The 13,608-nt window shown below is 42.5% G+C and overlaps 1 protein-coding gene across 1 annotated transcript; it reads left to right on the top strand.

Moving 5' to 3' along the window:
- Window positions 1-7,512: 7,512 nt before the first annotated feature.
- Window positions 7,513-13,088, top strand: IL12B (interleukin 12B). The gene is made up of 6 exons (XM_008931861.3): window positions 7,513-7,597; window positions 8,690-8,965; window positions 9,468-9,585; window positions 10,600-10,793; window positions 11,589-11,734; window positions 12,960-13,088. Exons 1-6 carry the CDS (start codon window positions 7,513-7,515, stop codon window positions 13,086-13,088), a joined length of 948 nt encoding a protein of 315 aa, XP_008930109.2.
- Window positions 13,089-13,608: the final 520 nt, after the last annotated feature.

Raw genomic sequence — 13,608 nt, 5'->3', positions numbered from 1 at the left:
AGAGGGTTGATGTCATAGGGAACATTGATTTGCAGTGCATTTTAAAATAGCAATGAACCCTCTTCACACTCATGCCCTGGGGGAGGAACTTCTGTGCTTCCTGTGTCAGAGGATTGGTGTCTTTATAGTTCTGTGATAAATCTAACAGAGATACCAGTTTCTTTTGTATCTCTGCCCCATATTCTCTGAGCACCTATAAAGATTTGCAAAAGTGTATCATGGACTTAGGTACCCAAATCCCATTTACTCTAGAGAGCCATTTGCTGTAGAAAATGTGATCTGGTTCTTAAAACTCTTTGGAAACGTCATACCTTCTTTTGGCTTTTTAAAAATCCTTAGGCAGGATAGTACTATCACATTCTTTTTACATTTCTAATATTGTCTGTAAACACAGGCTGCAGGTTTGACACACCCAACACACAGTGAGTTACAAGTTGACTGGGCAGATGTGGATTTACTGGAGGAGAAAGGAGTAAGACTAAGAGATGAACCCCTTCCTTTCCACTTCTCTTGGATAGCACCAGTTTATGCTCCATGTCTGCACTGAATTCACATCCAGCCCTACACTGAACAACACTCAGCTCTAACTGAAAGTTGAGTAATTACATTTGCATGGTATTGGCCAATTAATTAGTTCAGGCCTCAGTAATCCTACTGTAAATGAGGCAACCATCTTCTTGTCCTCTCCACCTAAGGAGGGAGAGATACCCAATGTCCCCATCTCGGCCAGCTGCTCTGGTTGTACCAGAATGCAAATGAATCACTTTTGACTTTTAACAGAAGTATTTTTCCCCTGTGTTGTTTTACATTTCTCTCAAGGTTGGATCTTGGTTCAATGATTCCATGTAGTAGCTTGCAACAGGGATTTTTTAGGAAAATTCATTGCTATACTAATATGACAGTGTTTCCCAATGAAGTCACATAAGTCACTGTTTAGTGAATTATAAAGAACAGAGTTCCATTTTCACTGCTATTGCAGCAGAAAGAGCAGTAATAAAACTTGATCTTTGCTATCCAGAAAAACTAGACAGATGCTGAAGGAAATTCCATATAAAGCAATAATACTGATTATACATTTTATATAAATTGTCCTCCTAATGTTATGCATTTTTTCCAGTATTGAGGTAAAATAACTTTTGTCATTCCATGAAGCAAAAATCATCTGTCCTTCATAAGAAAGTAACCCCATTTTCAAAGGGGAGGTTTTCTGCCATTTCTCCCATTTCTACCAAAAAGGAATATTTCCTTGGCATTAGAGGAAAGCAAAACATGACCAGAGAGTTTCCACCATTCTCTTTCAGTGTCATAGGGGAAGTAGAATAAAAAGATGGGAGAGAAGCTGCTCTCCTCCGAATTTCCCCTTTAGAATATATGAGCTCATAATGGAAAACCAGACTGTCATCGAAGATATTTTCACAATCTCTATGTTTTAATATTTAAAAATTCCTCTGATGGATCATAGCAAACTATCCCATCGTGGAAGTTCCACAGAAATATGTCTGTGCTCCATAGCTGATATCTAGGATTCTTGGCATAAAACTTGGGTACCATATTACTCCATTTGTCCTGTGACAAGAACTGAGCTAAGGGAATTAAGTGTTTCTGCAAGCACACACTCTGAAAATATGTATTTATTTATATCAATTAATGCAGCTCTCCAGTTTTCCCGGTCACAGCTGACTTGCTGTTAAACTTGTGTGTTATAACAAAAGGAAGTTTTGGAAATTGGAAATGGACTTAAATGGGAACAAATTTTTTTTGAACCTTGATTTAGGCTGGGCTCTTTGCCCCTTGTGCAAGGAGAGCTGCCCCAAGTGCTGACTGAGGCTGCAGTTACAACAGGTAGAGGCCATGAGGGGAAGGAGCGTCACTGTTCCCTGAGGCTTCCTCCCAGCCCTCATTCCAAGGTGTCCCCAGGGAGAAGCCAATGAATGGGACAGTGGTGCCCAGCCCAGGCTCCTGCTGACTTGCATTCAAAGGTAGTCAGGCACCAGGATCAGGAGGAGACAATTTTCTCACCTGGAATGGGTTGGATACCTTTCACTCACACATGCCCCTGCTGCTCCTGCCCCATCTTTCTCCACACACTTTCCAGATGACATTTTCTCTTTCTGAACAGGGAAAAACAATGGCAGGAGCAGTGTCAGTGTCCCCATGGCCCATCTTCTGCAAATGTCCTGGATAACAGCAGCCATTCAGACAGGAGTGGGAATACAAACAGTCCATGTGGAGGGAGGATCCAAAACTGCCTGAGAAGACATTGGTCCCAAATGATCATGGGAGAAAGGAAGACGAACACCAGTCAGATCACAGATGGTACATGGGCCCGTAACCCACACGGGCCCTCAGTGTGTGCAGGTAAGACCGTGTGGAGGGTGGGAGAGGGACATTAGAGCTCTCTGGGGTAAGTGGAGGGTGGAGGGTGGAGCTCTGTAGTTATTAATAACATTTTGGAAGTGTCGAGAACCCTGGCTTCTCTGTTATATTACTGATACGGATCTCAAATGAACAGTTCACTGATTGCTGGTCAATTCTGTTTCAGGAATAAATCCATAAACCACTTTGATCCAGATTCAGCATTTGGGACATGAAGGGAACAGTTTTTCTCTGTGTCAGAGGTACCATTTCAAACCGGCTTCCAAGTGCTGCCCTCCCACCTGGAGCCCTCATGCTCCACCTGCCCACCTCTGGCTATGAGCTCTGGCAAAGGGAATTCTGAGGCCAGTGTTTGAGGAGCAGGTTGGGCACTTTGGGATTGGCAGGGAGTCATCAGGGCCACCTGAGATTGCAGTGCCTGAGTTTTGTGTCCTGTCAGATGGGAGGGAGTTCCAGCTCAGTTGCCAAAGGTGTATGTGATCCTACTGAAGCCACACTTCTTGGAATAGGGGAGGGGAAAGGAGTCCACTGGCACTATGTACTTTTGTGTAAAGCTTTCAGCACAGTTAATCCAGAATCCCAAGACTACCCTCTCTCCAGTCGGGGGATTCCACCCTCTCTGTTGTTTGCCTCCCAGGTGTGTGGCAATAAACAGGAACCCCATGCACTGCACCTGCTGATAAGTTTATCTCCCTGCTAATTTGGGTTGCTCCTCCTCTTGTTTTATGTACTTGCCATATTTGGGGGCACCAAATATGCAACATATTGAGGATGCTTGTGTGGTTTCATCCATGTGAAGGACTTCTGAAAGACCATTCGAGTGCTGCCTCCAGCTTTGGGGTCCCCAGCACAGGAAGGACATGAACCTGTTGGAGCAAGTCCAGAGGAGGCACCAAGATGATCTGAGGGATGGAGCAGCTCTGCTGTGAGGAAAGGCCAAGAGAATTGGGATTGTTCAGCCTGGAGAAGAGAAGCTTCAGGGTGACCTAACTGTGGCCTTCCAGTACCTGAAGGGAGCCAACAAGAGAGATGGTGAGGGATTATTTACAAGGGCCTGGTGTGACAGGACAAGGGGGAATGGCTTCACACTGACAGAGGGCAGGGTTAGATGCGATATTGGGAAGAAATTCTCCCTGTGAGGGTGGTGAGGCCCTGGCACAGGTTGCCCAGAGAAGCTGTGGCTGCCCCATCCCTGGAAGTGTTCAAGGCCGTGTTGGGACAGGCTTGGAGCAACCTGGTCCAGTGGAAGGTGTCCCTGCCCATGGAAGAGAGATGGAACTGGACAGGCTTTAAGGTCTCTTCCTATCCAAACTATTCCATGATTCTACAGGCACCGTCTTTTTACTGCTGGATTGCGGCTCTATGGCTTTGACTGCTGGGCTGTAGGAATACTGTCACAGGAAAATACATGGGATAGAGTCAGGTCCCTTCCTAAGCAGGTTGAATTTCAAAACTTTTTTTTGCTTTTATAATCCGTGTATTTTGGTTTGCCTGACAAACAATGAGAATTGTATTCTATTATTTCACAAATAATAAAAAAAAAATGAAAACTTTTTCCTAATTTTCAAACCCCATATTGAGCACAGAGCTCTTCTTATACCTAAGGTCTAAAAGGAACATCAGGTTTATTAGATTATATTTAAAAACTGCAATGTAAAATAATGCGTGAATACCAGGTTTTTATTTCTAAGCTGGAACTAATTGTTTATTTTTTGGTTGACCTAAGTCTCAATTCTTAGAACAAACTCAATTCTAAAGTACTAATTAAAAAATATATATGTTCCCTTTACCTCTGATTGATGTGGTAGCTGGGATTGTATTCCATGTAATTATCTCTTTCATGCTTATCAGATAGAAATGGTTTTAGTTTATTTAACTTTCTCTTTCTGTCTTTATAATGTATTTCCCATCAGAGAGTTCTGGAAGTTTATTTGGCCTGTATTTACTCTTCCTCAGATAATGAACAGGCTGTATGAGAGAGACAGAGAATCAAACAGGAAAAAGAAATGCTCAAACTATAAAGGTCATTTTAACAATCTCATAATTTCATTTCCTCATTCAAGTTTACCTGGGAGTCCCAAGCTTTTTTTTTTTTTGCTTTAGCTGTGCCACTATGTAAAAAAGGAACTCAAACCACGTGTTGCAATTCTGTGGTATTGCGGTGAAACAGAGCATCCCTTTCCTTTCAGAGTTTAGGAGTATTTATAAGGGAGCCAGCACTTTGCTTCCTTCAGATCACAAATCAAACCTGCTTGACAACTTCACTAAAGGCGCCGTCACAGGAAAAGGTGAGAATTCTTTTCTTCTCTTACTCTGGTACCAGCTGCTTCAGATAAAACTAATGAGAACTTATAATTATTTATTTTAAAGTGTATTTAAATAGTTTTTGTGACATTTTTCTCAGGATAGTATTTCTATGCTCATCTCCCTGAAGTTTAGCATATAATGTGCGTATGTACAAAGCTCACAGAATTGTTATCTATGCTATCAGGTAATAATCTCTTTATCTCACTGTACTGGTGTTGCTGGGGTGTGAACGGTGACAAATATGTACTTATGGTCAGACTGTTCCATTGACTAGAGCTGAGACTGGGCCAGATGAGGCCCAGAGGTCCTTGCTGACAGAAATTATTCTGTGATTCTCAGCAAAGGAATTTGTGCTGATTTACAGCACCTTGTGCTGCGTATCACAGGGAACACGGAGGGAACACCAAGGGAGGGGATTCTGCCCCTCTCCTCTTCTCTCATGAGACCCCACCTGCAGTGCTGCCTCCAGCTCTGAGGTCCCCGCAAAAGGACATGGAGCTGCTGGAGCAAGTCCAGAGAAAGCCACAGAGATGCTACAAGGGCTGGAGCTCCTCTGGTCTGGAGCCAGGCTGGAAGAGCCGAGGGTGTCAAACTGGAGGAGAGAAGGCTTTGGGGAGACCTTAGAGCCCCTTCCAGTGCCTAAAGGGACTCCAAGAGAGCTGGAGAGGGATTTTGGACAAGGGTCTGGAGTGACAAAACAAGGGGGAGTGGCTTCAAACTGAAAGAGAGCAGGTTTAGGTTGAATGTATGTGAACAAATTCTCCCCTATGAGCGTGATGAGCCCCTGGCACAGGTTGCCCAGAGAAGCTGTGGCTTCCTCATCCCTGGAAGTGTTCAAGGCCAGGTTGGACAGGGCTTGGAGCAACCTGGGATAGTGGAAGGTGTCCCTGCCCATGGCAGGAGGTGGAACTGGATGATTTTTAAGGTCCCTTCCAACCCTAACCTTTCCATAATTCTGTGATTCTCTGAACATATGATGTTGGAATGCTCTCCTCATCTATGAAGTGCTCAGGCAACTGCACTGATTAATGATGTTCAGAAACTGAGTTTATTTCTGATTAATTTTTCAATAAAATTTTGAGATGGGGTAGGGAGTGTTCTCCCCCCATCTCAAAAATGGAATAATTTCCATTAAAATTGTTAACTTCTTTCATCACAAACATGTGAAGCTTCCCTCCAAAAGCAAGAAAAACTTTTCTGTTTTGGAGGTTTTACTTTTGCCAAAAGGTTGGTATGGAAGGAAAGGCATGTATCACACTCCTCCAGTTTTAGTTGGTGTTTTGATGTTTAGTTTTGGGTTTATGAAGTGCAGTGATGAATGTCATGTTTCAATGACAGAAATCGACATCTTTTCAGAAAGTTGCAAAATGTAGTTTTCTTTTGGAAATTCCAGCTAATCCTGCCTGCACATGAAATCATCAGCAAAGAGGGTTTGCCTTGTAATGAAGCAATACACTACTAATAGGATATTGTATGTCTTAGAGGTCTTTTCCAGCCTAAATGATTCTGTATTTGGCTGCTTGATGGTAACCAGCTTTTCACTGGCGTTTGTGCCGCTCTCAGTGCAGCTGCAACAGGAGCTGGTTCCTCTCCTAAACACCCTCCAGATACTTTGCTGGTAGCTTCTGGTCCTATTATTAGCTGTGCACAAATCCAAAGGGCACTGGACCAGGGACAGCTGATTTCTGACCGATGTTAAGGATGGCTCATAACAGCAGGAGCTGCCAGCGAGGAACAGATTCAGCACACAAAGGAACACACACTCTCAAGAAATCAGGAGGGCTACTCTCCTTTTATTAAAAAAAGACTGGTTTGGGAGGAAAAAAACCCAACCACTTAATTTTGTGTTTTTCATGTGCGTTTGGACTCATATTGTAGTCAGAATAGGCTTTGAAAGCTATATTCACCAGTCTCTTTTTTTCTAAGCCATTTTCCTATTCATTTGGCTTAATCTCCAGCTAAAAAAGGTCTGGAAGTGTATCTAAATAACTGTTGTTAAAGTTTTTTATGCACCCAGTGATTACTACAATATTTGATAAAGGTGTTTGGTGTTTCATAAAGAGCTCTGGCAGTATTTTGAATAAGTTCAGGATAAATATGCATTTATATATTGTAAATACAGCTACACACACAGCAACAATGATCTACGTATCCAGCCCTTTCTGCAAATAGAGCTGTGCCACTGAATCCAGGAGGAATTTTGCCTGAAATTGCTTGAAAATTTAATTAGTGTGTGCAAACTGAGGTGGACACTAGAACAGTTAGGCAATGGTCAGTGTTGGCTCCAGCTCTACACTGTGTTATTGACCCTGCTGTCACTTGTTCTCACAGACATGATGGAGACAACAGTCCAGCAAAACCCTTCAGCAGGCCCTTCCCTTTACTGACAATCTTTTGTTTTAATAGGACTGCTGATGTGTTTAGCTCACAAGCTTTGTATGAATGAAATTTAATGTCCACTAATCCTTTAGTCCAGTGCCTTGTTCATACAACTGGCCTCACTGGCATCAGAAAGACTTTTCTTGTATGAGGAATATTTAACCAAGGAATCTGAGAATGCTTCTGAGCTCCTGACAGATCAATGCACACAACAATTTCCTCTGAGGTCCATGATTGCTTCTCTAATCTGGCTTGTGGTGAAAGTAACAAGTGGATCAAAATAGTGTTACAAACTCAGTTTTTATATAGTCCAAGAGCTTTTAGAACAGGAGAATGTCTCTTAGTTCACTGGGACTGACCCTGTCTTGTCACTCTGTCCAGCATGAGCCTGATTTCAATGCACACTCAGCCAACCTCAATGAAGTTCAGCAATTTATTTTTTCCTTCCAGATGCCTCACCTGCTCTGTGCCTTACTTTCACTGTTTTCCTTTGCTGCCCTACTGGAAGCTGTGCAGTGGAAACTTCAGGAAAATGGTAAGGAAGTCTTCACCTCCTGAGACCTTCAGGTGCTTTCAGAACATGGCCATTTCTGAATTATAATTGTGGCCACATGCACAGAATTTGTTAATTATAGTATCTTAGGCCAAGGTTCTTCCTATGTCTTTGTCAATAATTAGCCAATTAATTGAAGTTATTGGAAGAAATATTTAGAAGTCCTAAAATGTCATACAATAGCATATTTGCTATATTTCAATTAGCAACTGTCTTATTTCCTATTCCTTCTCCTCGTGTTTCAAAAGTTTCAGTCATGCAGCCTGGAGGCAGAAACAGCCTCTTGTGACTTAGGTAACAGCCCAAAATCAAACAAGTGAAGAATTAATTGTGGAAAAAAATATTTCTAAGTAAAACTTAAAACCTAGAAATAGTTTATCAACTTTTCTGGCAAATAAGTCAAATGTAAATACATTTGTAAAAATACAGGGTAATAAACAAACAATTCTTTTCAATAATTTACCAGAAAATTTGGCTAAATTCAGATAATAAAATTTGTTGTTCTTATTCACTCAGTGTAGCTCCATAATCCAAGCTGCCTTCAAGGCAATTGTCCAAAAAGAAGGACCCAAGTCAACATGAAAAAAATATCCTCGATTGTGTTCCATTTCTAAAAAGGGATTAAATTACTTTTCCCCATATATTTACATTTTAAAAAAAATATTTATCCTGTGGGTTCTCTGGGCAATACCACGGTGCTGAAAACTGCAAATCTGTTTGTCAGCATTGGGAGTAAACTTTGTGTTTGAAGTCTGTAAGACTCACCTTGCCTGTGTTTCACAAGTCCATAAGCAGTTTGGGAAACTTCCAAACTTCCTAGAGCTGAATGTTTTCTGCCAGTTAAGATTCTGTGTTTGACAGGTATTTCTTAGTGTTTCTCCTTTGTGGTAAAGCCTTAAAGCTCTTATTTCTGGTAGTGAAATGCTCTGGTGAGAGGGTCTTAGAACTCACTGGAACTTACATCTCACTGGAGTGTTGAGCTCCTGGACAGTAGAACTGAGGGAAAAGGACTCAGTCCAACCTTCCCACTGGCACATAGGAGTAGCTGCTAATTTTTTTCTTTGCTATGTCCAGTGTATGTCATAGAATCTGAGTGGAATGCTGAGACACCAGCTACGAGAGTGGAGCTCACCTGTAACTCACCCAATGAAGCAGTTTACTGGAAAAAGGACTCTGAATGGAAAGGAAAAGGAAAGACTCTGATTGCTGAAGTGAAGGAGTTCCCAGATGCTGGAAACTACACCTGTCTGGCGGAGAATACCCATGAAATCCTCAGCTATAATTTCTTCCTCATAAGCAAAATCGACTCCAACGGGCAGATGATAAGGTCGATTCTGAAAAGCTTTAAAGGTATGGAAGATGGGATGTTCCTTGCTTAGCTTTGGCCACTGAGGGCCAGAGGGAGCTTTCTGGAAATGTGTGAGAAATACCCACTTTAAAATGGGTTCTCTTGAAGGCCTTACTGACAGTGGAATGCAAATAATTCCTTCAGTGGCTCTGTGGTAACAAACACAGGCATTTGCCAACTGCACAGCTGCAGGATTTCTTTGTGGAAGGAACAGTGGATTTGTGCATGTAAATCTCTTCCTGACAGCTCTTTGCCACAGCCTGGGTGTGCTCTGGCTTCTGTCAATACTATGTTGATGTGGTGCCACGTGAAGTAGGCTTTGGCCACTACCTGTTATTTGGCTCTGTAACTACACGTGGCTGCCCACGGGACAGCCTCAGACTGTGTCTGCCTATGAACCCACCTGCCAAAGATATAAGTCCATCGAACTGCTGTTTTGTCTCTGCTTTGACCATTTCAGCAAGAATAATAAATAAATCTTGTTTTCTTTCTTTTTCCATCTAGAGCCAAAGTGGACGTTTTTAAAATGTGAGGCAAAGAACTACTCTGGAATTTTCATGTGTTCATGGATGACAGAAAATGAGAATCCAAATGTGAAGTTCACCATCAAAAGTCTAAAAGGGTAAGAGCTTGTACTTTCCTTAACAAACTCATAGTAAGGCCAGAGCAGCCCTTTGTGTTACTCTGTCTAGGAGATCCTGGATTTTAGGCTGTTTAGAACATGTAGAAAGGAAGAAATTTTTCTTGCAGAGCCAGAATATCTGCAAAATATTTTGAGGCATCACAGGGAATAAGTTAACTAATAACAGCATGGAAGTAGCTCAGAAATTAATAAAGACATGAAAATGGAATGACACCCAGTGGGCTGTTTCAGCCACAGAATAACTTAAGCAATAGCAGAACAGTTTGTGGAGGGGAGAGAGGAAGTTGAGCCAAAAGCAGAAACAACCACAGCTCCGAGTCCTGAGAGGGGACAGAATGAAGGGAGTGGGAGGCTGCACCCACGGCAGAGGCCACATGCCCACTGACAAGTCTCTGCTGAGGAACACAGCAGAAACCTGTGAGGGAAATGTGTGATGGGAACCTTGGGGGGATTTCCTGCCTCCCACCACTCCTGGGAGTTTCTCCAAAGCATAGAGTACTTCTTTAATGAACTTAAGTGACTTTTGCTGAAGAAACAACAAGAAACAAGTTTTATTTAGCTGAAAGCAAAAATAGAACCAGATTCAGGTAGTACTTTATAGATGAGTTTTGGTATTTATTTCCCAGTAGATACTTCTCCACCTTCCCTCCTTTGGAGAGGGTGAAGGAACGAAGTAAGATACTAGAGCTTGCCATGGGATACTAGTAATAAAAACAGTGATACCCTGCTTTAGGGTTAAACACTGATTCCTTCTGCTAAGGCAGGGGCTGTGGTGTGGTTGTGATTTTACATTAATATGTCCTACAGCACTGAAAATGTAGGAACTCCCACTGAGCTTTTTCTGCAGCAGATGAAGGGCAGCCATGAAATGATACAAACAACATCAAAATATTACCTTACCTAACCTTACAACACTACATGTTGTTGTTGTTGTGGCAACACATTCTCAGAACCAACCAGCATCCCCACTCCTTTACTCTGTTCTGTGTCCAGCCCTCAGGGAGATGTGACCTGCAGCAGCCCTGTGGCTCACACCGATGGACCAGTGACCAAATACACGTCCCAGTGCCGCAAAGAAAACTACTGTCCCTTTGCTGAAGAGCACCAGCCCATTGACATGTTCCTGGAGGTCATCGATGAGGTGGAATATGAGAACTACACCAGCAGCTTCTTCATCAGAGATATCAGTGAGTAGACCAGGAATCATGATCAATTCTTAGCTTTATTCTTGCTGCCGACAGTGGAACTGAGGGTAGGTGATCATACCAGCCTTGGGAATCCCTCCCTAGTATACTGTAAAGCTGCATCAAGCCCCCAGTTACAGGAACAGGGGAAAACATGACATAGCAGCAGCCTGGAAGAGGATGAGGAAGTGAAGAAGCAATATCTTCCTGGCTTGTGACCTCAACCCTCTCACACCCACATGTCCCAGAATTTCTGTAGCCTCCTCTAATAGATGGGCATGTTTCAGAAGGGGTATGTGGAAGAAGTCAGAGAACAACCAATAACCCAGCAGGCTTTTCTCTGAGAGCTGGTTAAGGCTATGGATGCTTCCCTCCTGATCCATTCCTACAGATGGGCATCCAGGGCAGATTAATAGAAATGGATAGGAATAAGAGGATATAAATTGTGATCATGATGCCACAGGGCACGTGAAAATGAGGCAGCATCCTAAAGAAACAGGTGTTTGTTAAATGCCCTAAGAGTCAGTAGAGGTTGAAGATATTCCTCCATGTCCAGTGTAGCCCTCTGCAACCCTTCAGGTGAAAAAAACCCCAGGATCTTACCCAGAGATATTATGGGAGTGTGCTTTATTTTCTGTGAGAAGCACAAAAGGCAGTTCTTATACATAATATCTACTCCTCTCTTAATCTCCTGGAGTCTCCCAGTGCTCATTCCGATAAAATTATCAACAGTAGGACACCAACATCCGATATTATGTTGCTAATATGAATTAATTACCTCTATATTTTCTCTTGCAGTAAAACCTGACCCACCCCAATGTCAGTATGTGGCCACAAATGGAATGGTGACCTGGGAATATCCCAAAACATGGAGCACCCCAAAGTCCTACTTCCCTTTGACTTTTAAGGTCAAAGTTAAAAGCCCGAAGAAACGCAAAAACCAGGTAAAAACACAACATTTGAAACACAATTTTATTGCTTGAACAGATAGTATAAATAATATAAGCTTTGTATGTAAGAATCATGAACTAAAATTAAAAAAAAAAGGGTGGTCAGATTCGAATGTGGCAAGTTCTGCCTTGGCAGAAAAGCACCTTCCCAGTTCTATGAGCAGTAAGATCCCTGATGTTACTGAGGAGAGAAAATCCTGCCCAGTATTGCATAGCTGTGCTAGCATGAGAAAAGTATTTACCAACTCATTAGTAGGCTGTGTGGGTCCTAATGTGTGAAAATCCCAATTTCCAAATCAAGAAGTCTCAGATCTGTTACATGGATTTTTCCTCATGTGTTGTTCGTACCTGGGCAGCTCAGACTTTATAGGAGAACAAGAAATAAGGAATCACCGATTCATTTGGAAGCATTTCTGTTCAGTCTGTGGTCTTTGCCACTCTATTCCTTGTTAGTTAATTATTATCTAAACATTGTTCCTCTGTGTCAGTTTTAAATCACAAATGGTTTTGCTTCTATTGCTGATGCTCATGGGCACACAGTGGTGATGGTGACTTGCCTGGGTTGGCAGAGAACTGGGAAGACCAGCTGACCACAGAGCAGGACCTGAACTGCAGTGCTGCTCTGCCTTGGTCCAGCAATCAGAAAAGCAAACAAATGTAGTGATCATCCCAGCTTGTCAGGGGATTAATCCAGAGGCACATCCAAAGAGGATGTGTCTTCCTCTGTGGACAGAATCCACTTGCCCGTACCAGCAGATGGGGCCATTCCCCCATTGATTTTAGGAGTGTTGGCTCCTACAGTCCCTTCAGTGGAGAAACTGGAGAGTCTCCAGAGGCTTCTTGTATCAGCCACAGGTCCTCAGTGGGAACTTCAATGACACTGAAAAGGAGTAACCTCTGTCTTTTATGGTTCTCACTATGAGAGAAGAAATAAAAAGAGAAAACCCCAGATAAATAAATAACCCCTTTGTCTTAATGAGTGTTTCAGTCTGGAGTTTGGATCACTTTAGAGCACCAACTTCAGTGGAACATGAGCTGTTTAGTTGGTTTCTGCTGTGACTCAAGTTCTCACAAGCCTTTGCTGCCTGTGGGTGGTACTGGTGCCTGTGAAACACTAGATTGCCAGTGGGGGTTTAAGTGACATGAGCTTGTTGGAACATTTCTGGTGCTGTGTTCTCAACCTTTACAATCCACTGAAGGAGCTGTACCCTGTTCACAGGTCGTCTATGTTACTGATGAACAGTCATTCCACCTTCCAAACACTGGGCCAAAGGATGAGATTTCCGTGCAGGCCAGGGATCGTTACTACCACTCATCCTGGAGTGACTGGTCTTCACTCTGCAGGTAAGGCTTAAAGAACCTTCTACTAGAGAAGCAGGGATGATTCCTTACCCAGAAGAGTATGGAGTCTATGATTTTTTTTTTTCTAATTCTTAAACGATCATTGATTTTACATTTCCTTGGAATCATTTTTGTCTCCTGAATATTCTTTTTCATTAAACATCTGTAAGAGAATAAATGTGTTGGGCCGCCTAAATGGTGATTCTCTTACAAAAATAATCGAGGAAACAATTAGAATCCATTTAAATCAGAGAGGAAACAATGGGTGTAGGTTCATGGACATGGGTTGGGTTACAGTGCCTCACATGCATCAGCTGAACTGAATCCCTGATCCCCATCAGACACAGAGCCTCCTGAGCCTTGCATGGTGTGGGCCTGTGGACTAAAAATCTGGGTCTGAGGAGAATTAAGATAATTCTTACATAAATTTACTTTCTCTTATGTTACAGATAACTAGTAAGAGATTCCAGGAGGATGGCACAATACTCCTAAAGAAAGCAAAGAATGAACCAGCACAAGAATATAAG

Source organism: Manacus vitellinus, unplaced genomic scaffold (genome assembly GCF_001715985.3).
Source record: "Manacus vitellinus isolate BGI_N305 unplaced genomic scaffold, ASM171598v3 scaffold_25_pilon, whole genome shotgun sequence".
NCBI lineage: Eukaryota > Metazoa > Chordata > Aves > Passeriformes > Pipridae > Manacus > Manacus vitellinus.
The sequence above is the reverse complement of the archived record's forward strand: the minus strand, read 5'-3'. Positions and strand labels throughout refer to the sequence as shown.

Bases quoted from the DNA above. Each gene is read 5' to 3' on its own strand.
- IL12B (XM_008931861.3), top strand. From the start codon at position 7,513: ATGCCTCACCTGCTCTGTGCCTTACTTTCACTGTTTTCCTTTGCTGCC. The intron at 7,598-8,689 runs GTAAGGAAGTCT...TGCTATGTCCAG, and splicing joins GTGGAAACTTCAGGAAAATG to TGTATGTCATAGAATCTGAG. The intron at 9,586-10,599 runs GTAAGAGCTTGT...TTCTGTGTCCAG, and splicing joins ACCATCAAAAGTCTAAAAGG to CCCTCAGGGAGATGTGACCT.